Source organism: Callorhinus ursinus, unplaced genomic scaffold (assembly GCF_003265705.2).
Source record: "Callorhinus ursinus isolate GAN/ISIS: 27379988/994484 unplaced genomic scaffold, GSC_fseal_2.0 scaffold35, whole genome shotgun sequence".
NCBI classification, from domain to species: domain Eukaryota; kingdom Metazoa; phylum Chordata; class Mammalia; order Carnivora; family Otariidae; genus Callorhinus; species Callorhinus ursinus.
In genome coordinates, this window is record NW_027397097.1 from 1,717,752 (window position 1) to 1,742,671 (window position 24,920).

The 24,920-nt window shown below is 38.8% G+C and overlaps 1 protein-coding gene and 1 pseudogene across 7 annotated transcripts in view; one reads left to right on the forward strand and one right to left on the reverse strand.

Moving 5' to 3' along the window:
* The window catches only part of NUP98 (nucleoporin 98 and 96 precursor), a 121,003-nt gene that overhangs the window by 11,338 nt on the left and 84,745 nt on the right, over positions 1 to 24,920 (forward strand). For 3 of the 7 annotated variants that reach the window (XM_025894238.2, XM_025894237.2, XM_025894242.2), the window contains exons 2-10: positions 7,122 to 7,225; positions 8,783 to 8,884; positions 8,994 to 9,170; positions 11,483 to 11,622; positions 13,890 to 13,997; positions 16,117 to 16,297; positions 17,934 to 18,097; positions 21,993 to 22,130; positions 23,553 to 23,691. In XM_025894238.2, coding sequence (XP_025750023.1) covers positions 7,150 to 7,225; positions 8,783 to 8,884; positions 8,994 to 9,170; positions 11,483 to 11,622; positions 13,890 to 13,997; positions 16,117 to 16,297; positions 17,934 to 18,097; positions 21,993 to 22,130; positions 23,553 to 23,691 — 1,225 coding nt within the window. In that variant the 5' untranslated portion in view covers positions 7,122 to 7,149. The remainder of the gene's footprint in view (positions 1 to 7,121; positions 7,226 to 8,782; positions 8,885 to 8,993; positions 9,171 to 11,482; positions 11,623 to 13,889; positions 13,998 to 16,116; positions 16,298 to 17,933; positions 18,098 to 21,992; positions 22,131 to 23,552; positions 23,692 to 24,920) is intronic. The other 4 variants (XM_025894239.2, XM_073879632.1, XM_025894240.2 and 1 more) reach the window with 3 other exon arrangements.
* LOC112840778 (small ribosomal subunit protein eS10-like) lies at positions 524 to 23,901 on the reverse strand (annotated as a pseudogene).

Consider the following 24,920-nt stretch of genomic DNA (forward strand, 5'->3'; position numbering starts at 1 on the left):
CGACCTTTTTTTTTTTTTAAAGATTTTATTCATTTATTTGACAGAGATAGACACAGCGAGAGAGGGAACACAAGCAGGGGGAGTGGGAGAGGGAGAAGCAGGCTTCCCGCTGAGCAGGGAGTCCGATGTGGGGCTCGATCCCAGGACCCTGCGATCATGACCTGAGCCGAAGGCAGATGCTTAATGACTGAGCCACCCAGGCGCCCTTTTTTTTTTTTTTAAAGATTTTATTTATTTATTTGACAGAGACACAGAGAGAGGGAACACAAGCAGGGAGAGTGGGAGAGGGAGAAGCAGGCTTCCTGCTCTGGGAAGCCTGGTGCAGGGCTCGATCCCAGCACCCTGGGATCATGACCTGAGCCGAAGGCAGTCACTTAATGACTGAGCCACCCGGGCACCCTGGGAGAGAGAGAATCTTAAGCAGGCTCCATGCCCAACACGGAGCCAGACACAGGGCTCAGTCTTACAACCTCAAGATCGTGACTGAGCCAAAATCAAGAGTCACATGCTCTACCAACTGAGATAGCCAGGCGCCCCTACCTCTCCCCCCCGCCCCCGGCTACAAATTTATTCAACACAAAACATCTCCAACTTTACTGAGGTGGCTGAGCACGTCCACGACCAAATCCGCCTCTAAACTGGAACTCAGTTGCTGACCCAGCCCCGGCCTCAGCTTTCTTGTTGGCACCAGGGAGCACAGCGCTTCCCCTGTAGGTGTCTCTGTCAGCTTCCCCTCGTGTGAGTCTTGCAGGTCGCTCTCCCTCCAGACTTTTGGGCCGTGGTCAGCCAGTCTCAGGGTGGCTGTGGCGCAGAGTGGCAGGCACAGTATCAGGGGGCAGGTGGAGGTAATCACGGAGATACTGGATGCCCTCGTTGGTAAGGTACCAGTAGAAATGTCTCCAGGTAAACTGTTGATTTATGTAGCCTTGTGATTTGAGAGACTGCATGGCCTTCATGACATGAAGGTTGGGCACATTCTTGTCTGCCAGCTCAGGGTGTTTGGGCATGTGGACATCCTTCTTGGCCACCATCACTCCCTTGAAAAGGAGTTCATAAATGGCAGTTTGGTTCTTCTTGGGCATCAGCATCTCGGCGGCTGCTATGTCTGGGGCTGGGGCTGGAGAGCTTTTTTTTTTTTTTTTAATGGAAAAATAGTGCAGATTATCTGCATCCTCTAGATCTTTTTTGTTGTTGTTGCTGGTAATAGAAGAAATAAACATGATGGAAAAGTTTGGGTCCTCTGAATTCTTTGCCCCAGATATCATTTACCTGCCTTTCTCCAGAGGCAACCACTTTCATGTATTTTTTCTAGTCTCCCTTTTTACTCTTACTATGAATAAGAGTGTATTGTCTTTTCTGTTTTACATAATCTGCCAAATGTATCTTTTTGCAATTTGCTTTTTTTCATTAAACATCTTTTACTTGAAATAACTCTCTAGGATAACTTTGTCCAAATATTCTGGTGGTGTGCTATTCTTGATACTGTATCCTGGCTACATAAGTAGCAGAGTGCTCTGGTTTACTTCTTTAGTTGGGTAATTTAAGGTTAATGACATCTACCTAATGAACTAATAAGTACATTTATTATATGCTTATCATATGAGGGAAGCTGAGTTTTGGTGTTAAAATACAAGGCCAGATAGGATGGGTACACAAATACCCATTCTTACCTGTGTACCTTATTTATCCTGGTGCTCATTTCCTCTCTTGTCTTTCTAGTCCCCCAAGGTCCAGTTCACATTCTAAATCCCCACAAATTTTTCCTCATATTTCCTATTCACATTCTGACCTACATTTGACCTCCTGTTGTGCTTCCTGGCACTACTGTTCTTCCAGTTTTAAATGTATGGGTCCTTTCTCTGATTATATCAGAAGTTACAAACTCAAACTCAAAATGTTTTTCTGACCTAGTCCTATTTTAAATGTTATCAGCTAGTTTGAGATAATATATATGCATACATAAACATTTCTGCATACATGCATACACATATATGCGAAATAGACCATATATATAACAAACCAAACAACTGTTTGCTGGTTGTATCCAGCCATTTTGTGATCTCTTCTTTTTGCAACTTCTTAATTAAATGACAAATTCTACCAAGAATCTTCCCTTTCATGGTTTCCTTTTGTTCTGAGAATTCATCACACTTGATTATTTTAAGTTAGAAGTTACTTCCTAAAATAACTTGATCAGGGGCCCCTGGGTGGCTCAGTCGTTAAGCGTCTGCCTCCGGCTCAGGTCGTGATCCCAGGGTCCTGGGATCGAGCCCCGCATCGGGCTCCCTGTTCCACGGGAAACCTGTTTCTCCCTCTCCCACTCCCCCTGCTTGTGTTCCCTCTCTCGCTGTGTCTCTCTCTGTCAAATAAATAAAATCTTTAAAAAAAAAAAATAACTTGATCATACAGCTTTATTTATTTATTTTTTAAAGATTTTATTTACTTGAGAGAGAGAATGAGAGAGAGAGAGCACATAAGAGGGGGGAAGGTCAGAGGGAGAAACATACTCCCTGCTGAGCAGGGAACCCGATGTGGGACTCGATCCCGGGACTCCAGGATCATGACTTGAGCCGAAGGCAGTTGCTTAACCAACTGAGCCACCCAGGTGCCCATATAGCCTTTGTTTAAAAAACACATTAATGGTTATTGTCATTAGTTTAGAAAATGAGTACACTTGACCCTCCAACAACAAGGGTTTGAACTGCACATGTCCACTTACATGTGGAATTGTTTCAATAAATACGGTATAGTACTATAAATGTATTTTCTTTGTGACCTTCTTAATATTTCTTTTCTGTAGCTCACTTTACTGTAATAATGCAGTACATAATGTACATAACAAAGAAAATTTGTGTTAATCAACTGTTTATGTTATTGGTAAGGCTTCTAGTCAACAGTGGGTTATTAGGTACTTAAGTTTTGGGGGCACCAGGAGTTCTAAAACCTGCATTGTTTAAAGGTCAACTGTATATGTTACAGACCCTTTGTTGGTTTCTGGGATAGTAAACCAATGATACTGTCTCTATTCTGGAGAAGTTCATTGTGTATTGGGGAGGGTTGGATTTCAAAGGTTGAGCTCCTTGGAAGGTAGACTCTGAATTAGAGGTAGTGTTGCATGAGTTTTGTTACAGAGTGCTTTGGGATCACCACCTTGGGAGAGAAGAGGAATGGGCTGAGGGAGAAATTGAGTTGTGATAATATCTTAATGAAGGCCTCACCCAATCCTGTGGAGAATGTGAAGCTGGGAACACCCTTTAGAATTAGATTAAGTTGGGGTGAAGGGCCCTGATTTTGCATATGGGCTATCCTAGGAAGAGGATATGACACTGAGTAAGGCAGCTCTTACAGTGGAGGCAGTTCTGAAGAGGATCAACAGCTGAGTGTTATCTTTTGGTAGTACTGCTCAGCAGCTGGGACTAGAAATCCCAGGTATTTGCTATTATCACGGTGTCCACCATAAAGAGTCAGAGTCAAGATGAATACTTATAAACAAATCATGTGTTGTGTAAGCTCGGAGGAATGACTAATTGCTAGAAGGAGCTATGAAAGCTTATGGAAGGGATGACATTTGAGCTTGAGCTAGGTTTTTTGTTGTTCAAGATTTTATTTGAGAGAGAAAAAGCACACGTGCACACATGAGCAGTGGAAGGAGAGGGAGAGAATCTCAAGCAGACTCCATGCTGAGTGTGGAACCTAAGGCAGTGCTCGATCTCATGACCCTGAGATTAGGACCTGAACCAAAACCAAGAGGGATGTCAACTGACTGAGCCATCCAGGCACCCACTGAGCTAGGTTTTGAAGAATGAATTAGTAGGTTTGGAAAGGGAAAGTCTAGCAAATGGGACATTTTTCATTGAGTCACTGAGATTTCATAGCATAGTCAAGAAAATGATTTGTTTGAAGGACAAAAGGTTAACTGCATTAGCCATTCTTTAATTTCTAGCAATTATGATAAAAATCATGAGGCTGTTTCCAAAATCCTAGTTTATTTCCATGGTGATAATTTTTTTTTAAGATTTTATTTATTTATTTATTCATGAGAGACAGAGAGAGAGAGGCAGAGGGAGAAGCAGGCTCCCAAGGAGCAGGGAGCCCGATGCAGGACTCGATCCCAGGACCCTGGGATCATGACCTGAGCCGAAGGCAGACGCTTAACCATCTGAGCCACCCAGGTGCCCATTTTTTTTTTTTTTAAACACTTATATCCCAGTATGCTCAGGCTTGAGACTAAGCCAAGCTCATCATGGCCAAAACCCCAAAAAGATAGGCTGAGCTTGAGTGAGAAGCTTTTTTTCCAGGAGTCCAAATTGGATTTGGTCCCTGCGTTGTCCCTTGTTCTTAGGTCTGGAACAGATGAAAAGAATTTCCTTAATACTAAACATGTTCTTGTTTGTTGCTTAGTATGTTCCCTCCTAGGATTGAGGGTGTCCATGGGAAGTCAGAGGATAGATTAAACTGGGGCTCTACCACTTCTTCTTTGACCTTTGGAAACTTGGTAAACACTTGATCCTGTTTTCTCATCCTTAAAATACAGATAGTGATGCATAATACCATCATTTTAGGATTGTGGGATAATGTAAAGAGCTTATAAACTGTTAGGTGTTTCCTAGGATATTTTATTACTACTTAAAATCCCTCTGTGAAATATGTGTGATGTTAGGTTTTTATGTTAGGATAAGATTTTTAAATTTTTTACATTTTTTATGTTTCTTAAGATTTTATTTGAGAGAGAGAAAGAGAGAGCACGAGCAGGGGAGGAGCAGAGGGAGAGGGACAAGCAGACTCTGTGGTGAGCATGGAGCCCGATTTGGGACTTGATCTCATGACACTGAGATCATGATTTGAGCCGAAATCAGGAGTCAGACACCTAACCGACTGAGCCACCCAGGCACTCCAGGATAAGATTAAAAAAAAAAAAAAATTATTTCTGTATCTTAGTGTGCACCCCAGAGAGAACATGGGGAGGGGCAGAGGGAGAGGGAGAGAGGGAATCTCAAGCTAATTTCCAGCTAACTGGGGAGCCCAGTGCGGGGCTCGATCTCACGACCCATGAGATCATTACCTGAGCCGAAATCAATAGTTGGATGCTCAATTGACTGAGCTACCCAAGCGTCCCTGTTAGGATAAGAATATTAAAAAGCAAATTTTGATTGTTAGGAGCTATGGATTTGGTCTGTAGAACCTAGTGCCCAAATTAATACTAAAATCTTCAATATAAGGATGACTGTCACAGAGAAAAAACTATTACTTAGCTTCTGAATCCTGACATATCTGCTGTATAGATGTCAGATGTACATGAACAGATTGCTGGTTGTGGGGATGAATAAGAAAATGGATGGCAAATTTAGTGTAATAACTATGACTCCTCACAGTTTTTGCTGTGCTGATGATGGGTCAAAAAATGTAGTCAACAGAGAGTGAAGTGGATGTGATGGGGCTGTGACTCAAGACAGCAGTATGAAAGAGATTGCAGTCAAAATGAAATGGTCTAGACATCTAACCCCTAGCACAACTGTAAGTTCCAAATGAGCTTTTGAAAAACAAATACATAGATAGAGCCACAGAGGTCTAGACTTCTGTTAAGTACTTCCAAGAATATTTTCCCTGGAAAGGAGAGTCACCAGTTAATAGGGTAAAGGCTCAATCCGTACACTTTGTGACACCTGTTAAATTGAGAAGGCAGGAAACTTCAAGCAGATCTCATTACTAAAAGAGAAATGATGATTATATGAAATATAGCCTCTGGTTCCAAGAGAATGCATTAGAGTCACTTGAAGAGCCTTTCAAAATACAAATGTCTACATCCCAACCCTGGACATTTTGGTCCTCATTTCTAGAATGGGGCCTGGGGGGTTTTATTTTTGAAAACCTTGCTAGCTAATTCTGATATGGCTCTCTTGAACCACTGGTTTCAGTGAGCTTTGTTTAATTGGAATTATTAAATTCCCAGATGTTGGGATAAAGAACTAAGTATTGGAATTTTTTCCTGGGGAAGGTTAGGGGGACGGAATGTTGATTTTTGTAAAACCATCAGGTATTTAGGGACAGCTTCATCTTTTCCAGTGTTGCACAAAATGTTTTGGTTATTAGAATAACTGGAAGTACTGAAGGAACACTAGAACATTGTAGGGAGCACCTCTAAGTGTTTAATTCTATTATATGAATGGGGTATGATTTTACTAGAAGAAAAAACTTTTCCATCAATGTGTATATAATAGAAAAATCATCCTACATGTTACAAAATCCAGATAAGTATGATTGGCTATTTTCTGAGATATTTATTTATTTATTTATTTTTAAGATTTCATTTATTTGACAGAGAGACACACGGGGAGAGAGGGAACACAAGCAGGGGGAGTGGGAGAGAGAGAAGCAGGCTTCCCGCTGAGCAGAGAGCCCGGTGCAGGGCTTGGTCCCAGGACCCCGGGATCATGACCTGAGCCAAAGGCAAATGCTCAATGACTGAGCCACCCAGGTGCCCCCTGAGATTTTTATTAAAAGTACATAGTTTACTCAGTGTTTTCTTGTCTGCTAGCTAAGTGGTAGCAGATATCTTAAGTTTAAGGAAAATTTATCAGAGGGACAGTGTTTACTTGTGAATAGACTAACATTTTTTTATTCAAATCTGGGGAGGGGTTAGAAACCAAACATTTATATTTGTTGGAACACTTTGGTCCAACTCATTAAGTGCATAGTTTAGATACTGGAGAGGAATCATTCATATGAGGTGGGGAATTTTCACCGAAGGCACTCAACACCTGAGCCACCCAGACGCCCTTTCATTGTAATTTTTAATGGGTATTGTGGATAACCTCCTAGATCTGGCATAGTGGACCCAAAATCTTCATTAAAAGGGAACTTAAAAAAAAAAAGTAAAAAAACATTGTTTTAAATAAGGGATGATTGTTGGTGGGATATGAAGTTCAACCTTAAATTATATGGTACTAATAATTCAGCTCAATTTTAGAAGGTCTTTTATCATATAGAGTTTTAGGATACTGAATGAGAGTGAACATTATGCTATAGTTTGGATGGGACTAAACGTGTACAATGACATTTTTTGAAAGAATTACATTGTATTCTGTGGTCCTTAAAAAGGTGATAATTTTTTCTTCTTTCAGCTTGCTGAAGCAAAGACTCATTTTGAAGATGTTTAATAAGTCATTTGGAACACCCTTTGGGGGTGGCACTGGTGGCTTTGGCACAACTTCAACATTTGGGCAGAGTAAGTTTTACAAAAGAACAAAAGAAGGGGAAAAACTTAAGCTATTCTTATTAAGAACAAATCCATTCTGGTGGCTGAAATAAAAAACACAAGAAATAACAAGTGCTGGCAAGGATGTGGAGAAAAAGGAACTTCCTTGCCCCCTGTTGGTGGAAATGCAGACTGGTACAGCCACTGTGGAAAACAGTGTGGAGGTTCCTCAGAAATTAAAAAATAGAATGAGTGTAAAATCCAGTAATTCCACTACTACTTATTTACCCAAAGAAAACCAAAATGCTAATTCAAAAAGATATAGCACCCCTATGTTTATTGCAGCAGTATTTGCAAGAGCCAAGATATGGGAATAACCCAAGTGTCCATAGACTGATGAATGGATAAAGATGTGGTATATATACAGTGGAATATTAATCATAAAGAGGGAGATCTTGCCATTTGTAGCAACATGGTTGGATCTAGAGGGTATAATGCTAAGTGAAATAAGTCAGAGAAAGACAAATACCATGATTCCACTCATATGTGGAACTTGAGAAACAAAACAAATGAAGAAAAAAGAGACCGAAAAACAGACTCTTAAATACAGATTCTGAAACTAATGTAACACTGTGTTAATTATACTTGAATAAATAAATTTTTAAAAAGAACAAATCATTCTGATAGCTTTAGATAGGAATTTTATTCATACTTTGGTCTTATAACAAATTCTCTTTGATCAATGACTGGATAAGATCTTGTTAGAATTTTCTAAGAAAATAGAAATAAGTTTGGAGTTTTCATGGTTTTTTGATCATTCATAGAAGGTACTTGAAGTACTTTTTTTTTTTTTTTTTTTTAGAGAGAGCACACACATGAGCCCCAGGGGTTGGGGGGAGAGGGGCTGAGAGAGAAAATGTTTTGTTTTTTTTTTAAAGATTTTATTTGAGAGAGAGAGAGGGCACAAGATGCGGGGGTGGGGGCAGAGGGAGAGGGAGAAGTAGATTCCCTGCTTAGTAGGGAGTCCAGCAAGGGGCTCGATCCCAGCCGAAGGCAGGCACCTAATGGCCTGATGAGCCACCCAGGGGCCCCTTCCTTTTGTTGTTGCTGAACATATTTCCTATCATAGAACTATGGAATTAGAATCTTGGTTGGAACCTGAACATGTGTATTCTGAAAAACCTTCCCAGGTCATTCTGATGTGCTCCCCTAAATAAGGATCATTCATCCCAGTGACTCTGGAATGTATGATGCCTAGAGAGAATTTAACACTTTAATTTTGATGACTTGACTTTTGTCTGTAGCTCACAATCATTAGTTACCTTGGCACTCTTTTAACCTGTCGACATCTATAACTTTATTGAAAAGTCACACCTCTTCACTTTGTTTTTTTCTCCTGGGACAACGAATAAAATGTCTGGCTTAATTTTAACTCTGTAGTTCGTAGTCTGATGGAACTTTGAAAAAATTATTTTCAGATTAGACCAGTGATCCTATTCAAACACAAAATGTTAAGAAATATTAAAATCCTTTTCATTAGGTCACCTGATTTAGATTTTATTTTGACCCTGGATTTTGCTTTTTCAGACACTGGCTTTGGCACTACTAGTGGAGGAGCATTTGGAACATCTGCATTTGGTTCTAGCAACAATACTGGAGGCCTCTTTGGAAATTCACAGACCAAACCAGGTAGGGGTTTTACTTGGAATACAGTTGGTTTATTTATAGCTGGTATAGGACTTCATTTAGTGGTTCCAATCCATCTCTTTAACTGTTTTTTTCCTCTCCATCTATCCAGGAGGATTGTTTGGTACTAATTCATTTAGTCAGCCAGCTACTTCCACAAGCACTGGCTTTGGGTTTGGCACATCAACAGGAACATCAAATAGCTTGTTTGGAACTGCAAGTACAGGGACCAGTCTCTTCTCATCCCAAAACAATGCTTTTGCGCAAAATAAACCAACTGGCTTTGGAAGTAAGTAGGACATCATTGGACTTTTGCATCTAATAGTTTGGTTTGCTTATTGAATGTACTCCCTCTTTTTCTTTTCCCTGTGTTCATTTACCTCCATTCTCCACCAGATGGCAAAAACATTGGGGAGAGGAAAACTTCAAAATGTATTTGAAAAGTTTAATAGGCTGGAAAGAAAGGGGCTATATCGCTCCAGGATTGGAAATCTAAGAAGCACTAGTATTCAGAGGATATGCAGAGGAAGAGGCTCCTGACATAGAATGACCAGAGAGTGGATGAAAAGCCAGGCCAGAGTAATGTCATAGGTGTTAAGAAAGGAGAATTTCAAGGAGGAATGCATGTAGTCAGCTATATTGTACTGCAGGGGCATCTTCTTCTTGCCTCTGTTTCACATTGGGTATAAGAGACTAAAGGATGAATAACATACTAGATGTGACATGGTTCCTCTTCCATTCCTTATCCATGGCAGATGTTTTGTTGTTTTATTTAAGTGGGCTCGTGGAGCCCAGCACAGGGCTTGAACTCACGACCCTGAGATCAAGACCTGAGCTGAAGTCAAGAGTTGGACACTTAACTGACTGAGCCACCCAGGAGCCCCATAGCAGATGTTTTTAATAGGTGATTTCTTTCTCTTTTAAGTCTAAATGTGGCCTGGGGATACTTCTCCACACAGTACTTGGAGGTAGCCACTACTAGTTGAACAGGTGTGCCCTGTGAGTTGATACATTCACAGCGCAAAAGCATAGCAGAATGAGTAAGTTAGCCAGCTGTCAATATTTCACAAAGGGAAAGTTGTGGGGGGGCATCTGGGTGGCTCAGTCGTTATGCCTGCCTTCAGCTCGGGTCATGATCCCAGGGTCCTGGGATTGAGCCTTGCATCGGGCTCCCTGCTCTGCGGGAAGCCTGCTTCTCCCTCTCCCACTCCCCCTATTTGTGTTCCCTCTCTCACTGTGTCTCTCTCTGTCAAATAAATAAATAAAACCTTTAAAAAAAAAAAAAAGGAAAGTTGGGGGGGTATTGAAATATTTAACCATAACAATGTAAAATGCAATCTAACATGCTAATTCAAAAGAGATCTGACTGTTTACTTGAAACCATACATTAGGACATTTTTTTTTTTTAAAGATTTTATTTATTTATTTGAGAGAGCGAGAATGAGAGAGAGTGAGCACGCACATGAGAGGGGGGAGGGTCAGAGGAAGAAGCTGACTCCCTGCTGAGCAGGGAGCCCGATGACTCGATCACGGGACTCCAGGATCATGACCCGAGCCGAAGGCATTCGCTTAACCAACTGAGCCACCCAGGTGCCCCAGGACATGTATTTAGAAAAGAAATAGTTGGCCAGTGTGAAATCTGATTCCTCTTAAATTGGTGATTAGGATGTCACTTACTATTAAATATTGGCAGATAACTTTATTGCTTACTGACATTTCTGTACCCTGTGTATAACTTCTTGAGAAGTAATACTCTCTTTGAAAAATATATTCTTTAGATAACAGTTAAATTCACTTTTTTTTTTTTAAGATTTTATTTATTTATTTGAGAGAGAGAATGAGAGGGAGAGAGCACATGAGAAAGGGAGGAGGATCAGAGGGAGAAATAGACTCCCTGCTGAGTAGGGAGCCCGATGCAGGACTCGATCCCAGGACGATGACCTGAGCCGAAGGCAGTCGCTTAACCAGCTGAGCCACCCAAGCGGCCCCAGTTAAATTCACTTTTATGTAATTTTTTTAAATTCAGCTTTTTGGAAAAGTGAGGCAGTCGGGATTTATTCTAAAAAATAACATGCCTACTAATTTTTCTAAATTACTGGGCAATATTTTATAATCTGTTTGGTTGCCATAATAGGATCATTTGTATGTTTTGAACTTTTTGGTTTTGTTTAGGTGTTTGTCTTAATGTATGTAAATAAAATATACTGTGACCCCTTTTGAAGTCTATTGTGATGTTTTCAGACAGACACGTTCATTCAGCATGGAGTCTTATCAAGAAAGGAGAAATGAGATAAAATTTATGATGAAATAGAGTACTGTTTCTTTTCACCTGTCTTCCAGGTTTGCCCAACAAGAACTTTATAATAGATGCCTAGCTGACAAAGGGATTCAGATTTTGTTTCACTTCAAAGTTGGAAACCTAGAATTATGTATGTGTCTGTATGAAGCAGGTTTGAAGGTACTTGCTTGGGATATATGAAAGATAGAAAATTTGAGGATGTGAAAGTAATGCTGCTATGGTTCCAAAGCCCAGTTCCAAAATATCTTACAGATTCTTAAATTCTTAACTGTTGCCATCTCATTTTTCTTTCTAATTTACAGATTTTGGAACAAGTACTAGCAGTGGGGGACTTTTTGGTACTACAAATACAACCTCCAATCCTTTTGGTAGCACATCTGGCTCCCTCTTTGGGCCGAGTAGTTTTACAGCTGCTCCTACTGGGACCACTATTAAGTTTAATGTAAGTATTTTTTCCAGTCTTTGTGGAATATATTACTCTTCCATTTGTATATCTCTTTGCCAGGATGAAGGGTAAAATTTCTCCTTTTTCCAGTTATGCAGAGTTTAGTCTCACTCTTCTTGAAAGATGTGTTAAGAACAAAATCTGCAAATATTTACATAGTAGGTAGGAAAGTCATGAAACATAAATCTTGATTATGTGTATTTGGATCATGCTCAGTCCAGTCAAATTTATATCCACAAGGTTGATTACGATAGGTAGTATGAGGTTGAACTTGTATTTACTGCATTCATAACTTGGCTCTGAATGGTCAGCATTCCTTATATATATAAAGGAATGAGGGGGCAAACTGAAAAAAATTATTGAAAATAGGGCCTCTTTCAAGACAAAATCAGAGAGGGAGACAAACTATAAGAGACTCTTAATCATAGGAAACAAACTGAGGGTTGCTGGAGGGGAGGAGGGTGAGAGGATGGGGTAACTGGATGATGGACAGTAAGGAGGGCACATGATATAATGAGCACTGGGTATTATATAAGACTGATGAATCACTGAACTCTGTCATCTGAAACTAATAATACACTATACGTTAATGAATTTAAATTAAAAAAATAGTCTTAGAAAAGAACAGGGCCTCTTTAAGGAGATACATGGAATAACTCATCAATATTCCGTGTTCCAATGAAAAATAAAACTTCTCTTGATGAAATGGCAAAATGGGGCAATAGAGTTTGATGTTTTCTTTCGCTATTTTGAGAGAACTTGATAGAGGATTAGAGTGGAAGATTTGTTAATGAAAATGTATGGAATACTACTTGATATAAGATACCACTTGATGTGATTGGTTGGGAGATACTTAGAATAGACTGGAGGTGCAGTAAACCTAAAGAAAATCTGGCACAAATAGGTCTTGGCTTAACTTCTTGTTAAAATTTACTCTAGGAAATGAAGAATTTCTTAGGCAAGGTGGCGAAGTCATAATTTAAAAACTGAACTTTATTTTTATTTATTTATTTTTAAGATTTTATTTATTTGAGATAGAGCATAAGCAGGGTGGAGGGACAGAGGGAGAAGGAGAAGCAAACTCCCTACTGAGCAGGGAGTCTGATGTGGACCTGGAGCCCGATGTGGGGCTTGATCCCAGGACTTAGAGATCATGACCTGAGCCAAAGGCAGATGCTTAACCGACTGAGCCACCCAGGCGCCTCAAAACTGAACTTTAGAATTTAGAAACATACTGAATTTAGAATCCTAAATTTAATATAAAATTAAATATAAATGATAGTGAAAAATACTGTGTGTTATCTCTTGGAAAGTACAATAATTGAGAAAACAACAATACCTGTAGAAATCTTTAGTTACATATTGTGCCTTTTTCCTCATAAAGTTATAGGGAAAAAGCCAGGCTTCCATATTTCTTAAATGCAACACTTATAAAGCAGACACTTCAAAAAATTAAATAAATAAAATAAAGCAGACACTTTAGAGCAGCGTAGGGGGCAATTAAGCCTGAGTAATACAGGTTTAAATGTACATGTTGGGTAAATTGGATAAAGTTTTTCTTATGCAGGCGATCTTAAGTGTATTTTACTTATTTTATTTCTTTTCTTTTTTTAAAGATTTTATTTATTAGAGAAAGAGCACGAGCAGGGGGAAGGGGCAGAGGGAGAGGGAGAAGCAGCCTTCCTGCTGAGCAGGGAGCCACTGTGGGGCTCAATCCCAGAACCTTGGGATCATGACCTGAGCCAAAGGTAGATGCCCAACCAACTGAGCCTCTCAGGAACCCCTTATATATTTAAAGATTTTATTTATTTGAGAGTGAGCATGTGTGCATGAATTGGGGGAGGGGCAGAGGGAGAGGGAGAAGCAGACCTTGCTGAGCAGAGAGCCCGACGTGGGGCTCAATCCCAGAACCCTGAGATCATGACCTGAGCCAGAGGTAGACACATAACCAACTGAGCCACCCAGATGCCCCTTAAGTGCGTTTTAGTAGATAATTAGATGTCTTGGTTATGGGCTTAATATCTGTGATAACTATTACTGATATTGATTTATTTAGACAACCTTGATGTAAGGAGAGGAGAGATCAGAAATGCAGTATATTTAATTAAGCACCCTTGAAACTATCTCATTTGGCAGAAGACCTACAGAACTAGTTACTATAGAGTTCAGTGGTTAAAGAATTGTGTCTGTGAGAGTAGGGATTTAGAGTTTGGACTTAAACATTTGCTTCAGACTTTCAAATTTACCTTTATCTTCCTTTGCAGCCTCCAACTGGTACAGATACTATGGTTAAAGCTGGAGTTAGCACTAACATCAGTACCAAGCACCAGTGTATTACTGCTATGAAAGAATATGAAAGCAAGTCACTAGAGGTCAGTGAAATGCAATCCAGAAATATCAGCCTAACCTTTTGATTCTGTTGGAAAGCAGGTTTTAAAAATGTTTTGATTATTTTTAGGATCAAGTGGTTCACATTGGGTGTATGTAAAAAACTAACAACACTTTTTTTTTAAGTAAGCTGTATGCCCAGTGTGTGGCTTGAACTCACGATCCCAACTGAGAATAAGAGCCACATGCTGTACTGATTGAGTCAGCCAGGCGCCCCACAACCAAATTATTATTTTTTTAAAAATTTTATTTACTTACTAGAGCATGCAAGCACAAGTAAGCAGGGGAAGGGGAGGGGCAAAGGGAGAGGGAGAAGCAGATTCCTGGCTGAACAGGGAAGCTGATGCAGGGTCAATCCCAGGACCCTGAGGTCATGACTCAAGCTGAAGGCAGACGCCTAACCAACTGAGCCACCCAGGTGCCCCCCCCCAATTATTTTTTAAATTAATGTAGTATTTATACATATTTTAGGCAGGGCAGTATTCAGCTTGTAAGTACTGCTATAGTTTTTTTTTTTTTATGAAGAAATTTTTATTTTTTTAAGGTTATTTATTTATTTGAGAGAGAGAGAGAGAGAATGAGAGATAAGAGAGCACGAGAGGGAGAGGGTCAGAGGGAGAAGCAGACTCCCTGCTGAGCAGGGAGCCCGGTGTGGGACTCGATCCCGGGACTCCAGGATCATGACCTGAGCCAAAGGCAGTCGCTTAACCAACCGAGCCACCCAGGCACCCTGGTATAGTTCTTACTAGGTAGTCTATTGTAATAGATTTTATGTTGCTCACATTACACTGGGCAGTGTGTGTGTACATGGCATGCATGTTTTTTTTTGTTTGTTTGTTTTTAATGATTGCTTTTTTTGGGGAATATTCCACAACTCTTTTTTTTTTTTGAAGATTTATTTATTTGAGAGAGAGAGAGAGAGTGCACATACAGAGGGAGAAGCAGACTCCCCGCTGAGCAGGGAGCCCGATGTCAGGCTCAATCCCAGGACCCTGGGATCATGACCTGAGCTGAAGGCGGATGCTCAACCACTAATCCACCTAGGCACACCCCCTGCACATGTTTCTAATCAACTGATGAAAAATCATAAGTGTTCCACATAATAAGTTTTCACGAAGTGAACATACCCATGTAACCAGGATCCAGATTAAGTCACAGAGCATTACCAGCATTCCTGATATCCCCCATATGCCCTGCCTCCCTAGTCATGATTTCTGCCCCCTTCTAAAGGTAACCACTATCATGATTGTCCCTGTTTTCTTCATTTCAGACTTTATACAGATGAAATCTTACATTACATACTTTTAAGTCTGTTTTTCCACATTGTGGGATTTATCCATGGTGTTGCGTGAAGTTACAGTTTTATTCTTTTTTTTTTTTTAAAGATTTTATTTATTTATTTGAGAGAGCGAGAGAGAGGGCCTGAGAAGGGACGAGGGTCAGAGGGTGAGGCAGGCTTCCTGCTGAGCAGGGAGCCGGACATGGAACTCGATCCCGGGACTCCGGGATCATGACCTGAGCCAAAGGCAGTCGCTTAACCGACTGAGCCACCCAGGCACCCCAGTTTGTTCATTCTTATTGGTGTGTGATAGTGTCTTGTATATTTTGAGTGTCAACCCTGATTGTAACTGTTGCTTCCTCTACATCCCAGACTATACTTGCTTTATTGGAAACACCCTGACTTGTGGCTCAGAACTGTTAATGTTAAACTTCATCCCTTCTTTCCCTAATTTTCTGAGACCTCTCACCCCATCCCAGAATCCTTGATCTTTTAGCTAATTTTTACATTTGGGGTGGGAGTAGATAAAATTATATAGCATTCTACTAAAAGAAAGTACTACTGTTTACAAAAGAAAATTAAAATTAAGATTGGTTAGTCCTTGGGCCTGTAGTGTTAGTGATTATGCTATGGATCTTAATGTCCATTCTACACTATTGAAAGTGTTTTTCTGTAACGATATTAAGTTAATGTTCTATAGTTTTCTGTTTTTTAGTCATGGTTCTTACGTGAACATGGAAATTGAATTCTAAATTTAAGTAGTTTCCTAAATAATTTTTTTTGGTCGCATGTAAAGATAGAAAATATGCTTTCTCTTCCTGTAGGAACTTCGTTTAGAGGATTATCAGGCTAACCGGAAAGGCCCGCAGAACCAAGTGGGAGCAGGTACCACAGCTGGCTTGTTTGGGTCTTCTCCAGCCACCTCCAGTGCGACAGGACTCTTCAGCTCCTCTACCACTAATTCAGGCTTTGCATATGGTCAGAACAAAACAGCCTTTGGAACTAGTAAGCACTTGGCACCATATTGAGGAGGGACAGACAACTGAAACATAATTGTCATTTTGTGATAAATGCTATGGAGAAAAATAATTCAGTGATGTTGGAGGAATAGAGTGATATGTATGTGGGGATGGAGAGAAATAGAGGTTTTTTTTTTTTTTTTAAGATTTTATTTATTTGAGAGAGAGAGAATGAGAGCTAGAAAGCACTAGAGGGAAGAGGGTCAGAGGGAGAAGCAGACTCCCTGCTGAGCAGGAAGCCTGATGTGGGACTCGATCCCAGGACTCCAGGATCATGACCTGAGCCGAAGGCAGTCGCTTAACCAGCTGAGCCACCCAGTCGCCCAAGAGAAATAGAGTTTTAAATGAAGATGGTTAAAAAGGGCCTCACTTTGATAAGGTAGCATTTGAACAGTGACCCCTCTGAAGAAGGCAAAGGATAAAGCTGTACAGATTGCTGGGGAAGGACAGCCAGAGGAAGCTATAAGTCTAAAACCCTGGGTTTTTTTCCAAAGAGATAAGGACTAAGGAGAAGTATTGAGGGATATAGGGACTATATTTTATAGGACTTTGTGGGCCAATGTTAAGATCTGAATTTTTATTTGATTTGGGAAGCCATTAGAAGTTGTAGAAAGAGAAGTCATGTGATTATGAGTGAAGGATCATCTATTAAATAGAGTAGATTGTGGTAGCTACATTTAAGAGCATAGCATAACCCAGAGACTTGTGGAATCACTACGTTGTATCAAGGTCAGAAACTCAAGAAAAAGAAAAAGTAGGTTGCAAGGGGCAAGGGTGAAAACAAATCCGTTAGGAAAGCTATTGCTTCATTCACATGAGAGATGATGGTGGGTTGGCTGAGGAGATGGAAGTGGTAAAAATGTCAGATTCTGGACCCAGTTTGAACATAGAACTGATGGGATTTGCTAATAGATTGCTTTGATGTGGAATGTGAAAGTGCGAAGTCTAGGATGAGGACTAAATTACTTTAATCCAAATATTACTTTTGTACAGGTAATACATATAAAAAGTTCATGAGACACAAAAAGTCTGTAACCAAAGCTATCTTCTTTCCCTCCCCTAGCTACCATTTTTCCTCCATAGAAACAAGCTAAAGTTAGACTTTTTCGTGATCTTTTAGAGAGATATACACCCACAAATACACAGATAAATACATGTTTAAGTGGCATTTAACATTCATTTCAATCCTGGTATTCTATGATGTAGCTTAGCCGTATATTCATTATCAAGTACAATGTATTCTCTGCTGGAATTCTAAAGAGAAAGCCTCTGTTCTCAAGAAAAACTTAGTCTGACAGGGTTAAAATACACATACAGATTTTGAGTGTGGTGTGGTATCTTGTAAAGTAGAAAGTTTTGGACTCTCGAGAGGAAAATTACTTAGCCCAGCCAGGGTTCTTGGGGTCAGAGTATTATTGTAGGAATTAAAGTCTGAATGAAATCCAAGTTAGGTGAAAAAGGATGGGAAGTGAAATGTTTATGTAGTTTGAGTAGTGAATTAATGTAGGGTAATTTAGATATGTATTCAAGAATATTAAGGCTGTTGCAGTAACTGAGTAACGTAAGGTTTGAGGGTTTTTTTTCTCCATTTATTTTTCCTTTCCTTTCTTTCTTTCTGAAAGGTACCACTGGATTTGGAACAAATCCGGGTGGTCTCTTTGGACAACAGAATCAGCAGACTACCAGCCTCTTCAGCAAACCATTTGGACAGGCCACAACCACCCAGAACACTGGCTTTTCTTTTGGTAATACCAGCACACTAGGACAGCCAAGCACCAGCACCATGGTAAGCAGCCAGACGCTTAGTTAATGCCACATCTTACCTTCATAGAGCTAAGTAATGAGGCTTCTAATCATGTCAAACTAGCAAGTTCTACCTCTAGTGTAGTTCTTAAGGGTTGATGGTATGTAGTAAAGGAAAGAGCAAAATGTAAAAAATTAAAACCTAGATTCTAGTACAAGCTCTATTCTTTACTCATTGAGAGGCTGTTGAGCAAGTTAACTCTACTTTCTGAGCTGCTTAGTGTGTTAGAATTGGCCATCCTGAAGGCTACACCGTAGGACATTGGCTCTACCCATTCTGTAGAATAATAGAGAATACTTACAAATTACTGCCTATATTTCAGAGTATGCTTTCATCTTTGGGGTCAGGCAAAGGTGTGTAATTCATTAAAACAAATAAGGGAGCGTTAAAACTCAGAGCGATATTGGATACTTGGTACTTCTGTGCAAAAGCAAAAGAGGAAGTGCTTAGAGTCACTACCAGTTTATTTCTAAGGACTCCTTTAGGGAAGAATAAAATTAAGATTAATAAGAAGTATGATTTATTGATTCAAATTCTTGGAATTTAGCTGGCCTTTCAGTTAAAGATACTTTATCTGATTAAAAAACAATTACATCCAGACCCCAAAATCTTAGAAATACTGGCAAACAAAATTCAGTAACATTAAAAGGATTATAACCATGACCATGTGGGATTCATCCCAGAATGTTGGTTCAGCATAGAAAAATTAATAAACCAGAGAAATAAAAAAGGGATGCCTGGGTGGCTCAGTTGGTTAAGCTTCTGACTCGATCTCGGCTTAGGTCTTGATCTCAGGGTCATGAGTTCAAGCCCACATGGGGTGGGGGGGAGCATGGAGCCCACTTAAAAAAAAAAGGATAAAAGAAAAACAATAAAAAACAAACCACATGACTCAGTAGGTACAGAAAAAGCGCTTGACACCCTTTCATGATAAAAACACTCAAAAAAGGATAGAAAGGAACCCAGAATAGCCAAAATAATCTTGAGAAAGAAGAAAGCTAGAAGACTTGCATGTCTCAATTTTATTTTATTTTATTTTTAAAGATTTTATTTATTTGACAGACACAGCGAGAAAAGGGAACACACAAGCAGGGGGACTGGGAGAGGGAGAAGCAGGCTTCCCGCCGAGAGCGGGGCTCGATTCCAGGACTGTGGGATCATGACCTGAGCTGAAGGCAGACACTTAATGACTGATCCACCCAGGCACCCCACATGTCTCAATTTTAAAGTTTAGTATAAAGCAATAGTAATCAAGACTGGTACTGACATAAGGCTAGACATATAGATCAGTGGAATGGAGTTGAGAGTCCAGAAATAAATCCTCAAATTTATAGACAAATATTTGCAGTAAAATATCAAAACAATTCTCGATGGGGAAAGAATACTCTTTTCAACAAATGGTGCTAGGACAATTGATTTTTCTTTTTTCTTTCTTTTTAAAAAATTATTTATTTTAGAGTTTGTGAGTGGGAGGGAGGGGGAGAAGCAGACTCCCTCCTGAGTGCAGAGCCCAACATGGGGCTCAGTCCCACGACCCTGGGATCAGTACCTGAGCCAAAATGAAGATTTGGACGCTCAACTGATTGAGCCACCCAGGTGCCCCTAGGACAATTGATTTTTTAGTGCATAAATACGCAGTTGGAAAAAAAAATGCAACTGAACCCTTTCTTCCCACCATTGTAGCAGCTATACACATTAACTCAAAATGGATCAAATACTTAAATATAAGAGCTGAAGCTATAAAATTCTAACAAGAAAAGGAATTAGATAATCATTTCTTAGAAATGATACCAAATGCAAAAGAAAAAAATATACTGGACTTTATCAAAATTAAAACTTGTGGGTCAAAGGAATACCATCAAGAAAGAGAAAAGAACACCCACAGATGGTAGAAAATAGTTGTAAGTTATATATTTTATGAAGGACTTGCATTCAGAATATATAAATAACTTTAATGATTCAGTAAGATGATAACCCATTAAAAATGAGCCAAAGACTTGAAGAGGTATTTCTTCAAAGAAGATAAACAAATGGCTAATGAGCACATGAAGAAATAACTCTGGTAGTCACCAGGAATGTGCAAGTCAAAACCACAGTGAGACACTGCTTCATATCCACGAGGAAGGCATAAAAAGCTAGATAGTAGTATTTTCAAAAATTTGGAGAAATTGGAAACCTTATACATTGCTGGTAGGAATGTAAGATAATACAACCACTTTGGAAAACAGTTTGGTGGTTCCTCAAAATGTTACACACAGAGTTACCATTTAATCCAGTAATTGCACACCTTGGTATTTCACCAGCAGAAATGAAAACACAAAAATTTGTACACAAATGATTATAACATAGCCAAAATGTAGAAACATCTCAGATGTCCATTAATGAATGAATTAAAAAAAATGTGTATTCATACAGTGGAATATTACTCGGCCATAAATGGAATGGTAAATGTTTCAACGTGGTTGGACCTTTTAAACATGCCAAGTTTAAACAAGTTAAGCCATCCACAAAGGACCACATTTTATAGGATTCCATTCATACAAAATATTCAGAATGGACAAATCCATGGAAACAAAAAGTAGATTCGTGATTGATTGCCTAGGAATCGGTGGTGATTCTTAACAGGCCTGGGGTTTCTTTTTGGAGTGATGAAAATGTTCTAAATTTAGAGAATAGGGGTAATTGCATAAGTCTGAACATAGGAAAAAAAACCTGAATAGTGAACTTTTAAATGGGTAAATTTTATGGTATGTGAATTATGTCTCAGTAAAGCTGTTTAAAAACACTGTTTGGGGCACTTGGGTGGCTCAATCAAGCGTCTGACTCTTGGTTTGGGCTCATGTCGTGAGCTCAGGTATGTCAGATCGAGCCCCACATCAGACTTCATGCTCAGTGGGGAGTCTGCTTGAGACTCTCTCCCTCTCCCTCTTCTCCTCACCTCCCTACCCCCAACATGGGCTCGCACGTTCTCTCTCTCTGTCTCAAATAAATAAATAAATCTTTAAAAACAAACAAAAAACCCAACACTGTTGAATTCTCAATTCAGCAATAATAGTCCATTAGTGCAGTAATTTTTTTGTTGTCGTTAACTAATGCATAAATAAAATGCCTTCTTAAACATTGGATATGAACTTTGCTTATTTGAAGTGAGTGTAGTTTCTTATCTCAAATTAAGACGACTTTGGGATGCCTGGGTTGCTGGGTTAAACGTCTACCCTCAGCTCAGGTCGTGATCCCAGGGCCCTGGGATCAAGTCCCGCATCAGGCTCCTTGCTCAGTGGGGAGCCTGCTTCTCCCTCTGCCTGCCGTTCCCCCCTGCGTGTGTGCTCTCTTTCTCTCTGACAAATAAATTAATAAAATCTTTTAAAAAAAAGACTTTACACTCCTGCCTCTGTCCAGATTGATTATTTCTTCTGATTGTTTTCAGTCACTTGATTCAAAATCCATTCCACAGCTCAGTATTGATTAGTTCTTTCAGCATAACTCTCTGAAAATGAAGCATTCTGTCATACTGTTTTGTTTTCAGTGTTGCAACCCTGCTGTTTCTTAGAGCATAAGATTTAGTATAAAGTCTTATTACCTGCCCAGGACCTTGGAACTCATTGGGCTTAGATGTAGGTCTGAATTTCTGGTCCTGTCAATTAGGAGCTGTGACATCTTGGGCAAATTTTTAACTACCCCGAGGTGGGATTTTTGTTTTGTTTTGTTTTTTTAAATGGCCCTCCTCATCAGGGTTGTGAAGAAAAGAAATGCTCTATGTATTTAGCATAATATATATCAAATAAACTTTTTAAAAATGGCAACTATTACTAATCTAAGATTCTTAAAGAAAACAGACTGTTGTAGGATATCTTTTAATGTGGATTACTTTTTGCAGGGTTTATTTGGAGTGACCCAAGCCTCACAGCCTGGAGGTCTTTTTGGGACAGCTACAAACACCAGCACTGGGACAGCATTTGGAACAGGAACAGGTCTCTTTGGGCAACCCAACACTGGATTTGGTGCTGTTGGTTCGGTAGGTTTTTACAGTTGATTCTAATTTGAAGATATGTATACATTTGTTAAAGGAATTTCTAAGAAAGATTTTAACTATCTTTCAAGTATTTTTACTGGATACATTATATGACTTGATACTGATATAACTAAAGCTATTTGGTGCAAAAAAGAATAACCAGGTAACTTCAGTAGGTTGATTTTCAAGTAGTAAGTTCTTTTGTAAACTTCTTTGCCTCAATGCTTATGTACAATTTACTTCTGATAGCAAAATATCACACCAGTTGGTTAAATTGAGTCTAAATTGAAGTGCTTTATTCTTAAAATCGGGTGCTTTTTAATTCCTATATCTAACCTCTTTTTGGGGTGATAAGTTGGTATGATACTTGAGAATTAAACATTCTAAATTGCTAAAATTGTTGGCGGTCTCATTGTTTTCATGCAATGGAGGCTTAACTAAATTGTGTTCCTTGTTAAGTCATTTAAGTAAAAAACTATTTAAGAGAGCACTTGACCTAAAAATAATAGTAAATTCTGTATGGCCACTTAACTATATGAGAATTAGTATGAAACAGCCAATCTGTATTATGTACCCATTAAAAAAAGCTTTGAACATGCTGTTGTGACTAATTAAAAAAGAAAAGAAAAATTCCAAAATGTGATTTTCATGGAAATTAAAATATGTTATTTCCTAATTTTTCTTTGTGCAGCTAATTGAGATGAGAAATTGAGAAAATTATATAATACTTCAAAAAGTTCTTTTTAATAACCACTTTATTGAGATATAATCCATATGCCATACAGTTCACCCTTTCAAGGCTTATAATTCAGTGGTTTTTAGTATACCAACAGATTGTGGAACTATCACCATAGTCAATTTTAGAACATACTCATCACCTTAATAAAAAGAAACCTAATGCTCATTAGTAGTCACTTTTCATTTCTCCCTAGTTACCTCAGGCTTACTGTCTACAGATTTATCTCTATTCTGGACATTTCATGTAAATGGAATCACATAATGTGTAGTCTTTTGTGACTGATTTACTTAGTGTAATATTTTGAAGGCTCATCCATGTTCTAACATGTTTAAATTTTTTATTATAACTGTTTATACTGGCAAATTAAATACATGATACTTTTCTGTTACCAGGTAAAGAAATATTTGATTACTTTGTTTTCTTTGCCCCGCTGTAATACTGTGTTTGCTGAAGGGTTGCCATTAACTTCTTAGGCTAGGAGCATGCTCTATAAAATTAATCTTGCTCAGATTAGTATACTTTTCTGATAGTCTTTATTCACATTACGCCTATTTTTTCATAAAAGTTATGACATCTTCTCTTGCTTACCTCATCCTCAATCCAGTTTACCTGAGGTAACCTCTATTTGTTGTTTGGAGTGAATCTTTATACTACTTAAAATTTTCCTGTGTTTTTATTCTTTTTAGACCCTGTTTGGCAATAACAAGCTTACTACATTTGGAACCAGCACAACCAGTGCTCCTTCATTTGGTACAACCAGTGGCGGGCTCTTTGGTAACAAACCAACCCTGACTTTAGGAACCAATACAAACACTTCCAATTTTGGTACATATAAAAAGCAGGTTTGGCTCTCTTAAAGTTACACTGACTATACCACACATCATTCTCCTGATTCATATGATTGGGAATATTTAAAAATTCTCAGGTAAGCTGTGGCTTGATGTGAGGTACCAGAGGGAAAGATTTAAAATCATGGACTTGGGTTGACATACTTAGAAAAGATGTAAATTGCCTTACCTCATTATTAGTCTCTTACTTGCCTGCTTTGGATAAAATGGGCCATTCAACACATGCAGTGGTACCTTGTAGAAAGTTGCTTCTCTAATGGAGATAGATTTTTTCCAAAATAAGGAAATTTTCTTTATTTTACCTCACCAGTAGTGGAGAAACCAGAAATGAAACACATTGGGTTGAAAGAACACATTATTTTAGGCCAGGTTTCAAACAGGGAAGTAGTGTACAAATGAGATTTGATGATTTTTTTAAAATGTTTTTGTTGTCATTTTTGTTTTGATTTTTAGTTGATTTTTGAGATTTCAGTAATTTTTTTTTGAGATTGTATGATTCTTACTGAAAATTGAAGCTTTCCCTCAAGCTGCAAAAGTATATTTTTGATTGCATGTTCATTTTTAAAAATTTGGGAAATACAGATAAGATTGAATAATAATTAAAAAATAATCCTAAACTACTATTCAGAGATATGTTGGAAAAATTTAACTTGTTTCATAGAAACATTATATTATAGTAAATGTCTTCTGTAACTAAGTTCTTAATCAAATTTTACACAAAGAAAGTTCGTTTCATGACCAATATCTGTTAAGGATTTTATGTGCCAGATATATTATTAGGCACAGGGGGGATTTAGTGTGAAATGAATGAAAAGACATGGTTATTGGAGTGCCTGGCTGGCTCAGTTACAGAGTTTTACAGTTTTTCAGTGTTTTTGAATGGTCTTGTAGTGTACTAGAGAAAGAGACTACATTAAGCATCTGTTAGAAGGTGATATGTTTTTACAGAAATGCATATGTGAAGGAAATAGGTACCAGTTCCTAAATTTTTGTACTTAATTTTATTAATTATTATTTTTAAAGATTTTATTTATTTGATAGAGATCATGAGCAGGGGAAAGGGGCAGAGGGAGAAGCAGACTCCCCGCTGAGCAGGGAGCCTGATGTGGAACTCGATCCCAGGACCCCGGGATCATGACCTGAGCTGAAGGTAGACGCTTAACCGACTAAGCCACCCAGGCGCCCTTATTTATTTTTTTAATAAAG